Here is a 772-nt window from a genome sequence, read left to right on the forward strand (position 1 = left end):
CTGGGCTCACAGCTGAGCTGCAGGGCGGCGTTCTGTGCTGCCCTGCGTTGAACTGAGGTGGGGTCTGGGGAGATGGGTGGGCTCTCTTTTCTCTAACCACAGCCCAGGTTTATTTCTGGGGGAGAGACCAGGTAGAGAGAAGGTTCTGGGCCCGAGTAGGAGTTGACAGGAGGTGAGGTGTACAAAATATGGGCACACACCTTGGCCCATAAGCAGCAGGAAGGAGCCTGCCTGGCTGAGATTCCGGCTTCTTTCCTACCCTGACCATCCACCTGGGTGACCTTGGGCAGGTGACTAACCTGAGCCTTAGAAGCCTTATCTGTTAAAGAAGGAGATGTAATGCCCCTGCAGGTGTTAAAGGGTTCCATTTGATGATGGTGGGTGGCCTCCACTGGGGGTGTGGGGGGAGGGGAGCGGGCGAGGCCGAGGCCAGGCTGAGGTTGGATGGAGCTTTAGCTGGGAACGTGCTTTCACCCCCCAACACTCAGCCACAGCTCGGGGGCTAAGAACTAGATTTGTGGTTAGCGCTTTGGGTGCCAGGACGAAGCACCAGCGAGGGCCTAAGAGAAGGCGAAGGTTTGTGCCTGGAGGCTGGATGGCTCGGGCACACTTTCTGCTTGCGGTGACCGCCCCGCTCATTCTCTGTCAGAGGCGGCAACCGAGAGCCGAGACCGGGAGGTCCCCACCGCCCCAGCGGAGGCGCAGGCGCCCGCCCCCGCGCCCGTGTTTACCCCGGCGCCGTCGGAGGAGGCTACGCCCCTTCCCCGCATCC

At 61.4% G+C, this 772-nt stretch overlaps 1 protein-coding gene across 1 annotated transcript in view; it reads left to right on the forward strand.

Annotated features, from left to right (window-relative positions):
• LOC102433701 (scavenger receptor class F member 2) overlaps positions 1-772 on the forward strand; it is a 23910-nt gene that overhangs the window by 11507 nt on the left and 11631 nt on the right. The window contains 1 exon segment of the mRNA XM_023763190.1: positions 650-766. Coding sequence (XP_023618958.1) covers positions 650-766 — 117 coding nt within the window.

Source organism: Myotis lucifugus, unplaced genomic scaffold (assembly GCF_000147115.1).
Source record: "Myotis lucifugus unplaced genomic scaffold, Myoluc2.0 scaffold_276, whole genome shotgun sequence".
In the NCBI taxonomy this organism is placed as follows: Eukaryota; Metazoa; Chordata; class Mammalia; order Chiroptera; family Vespertilionidae; genus Myotis; species Myotis lucifugus.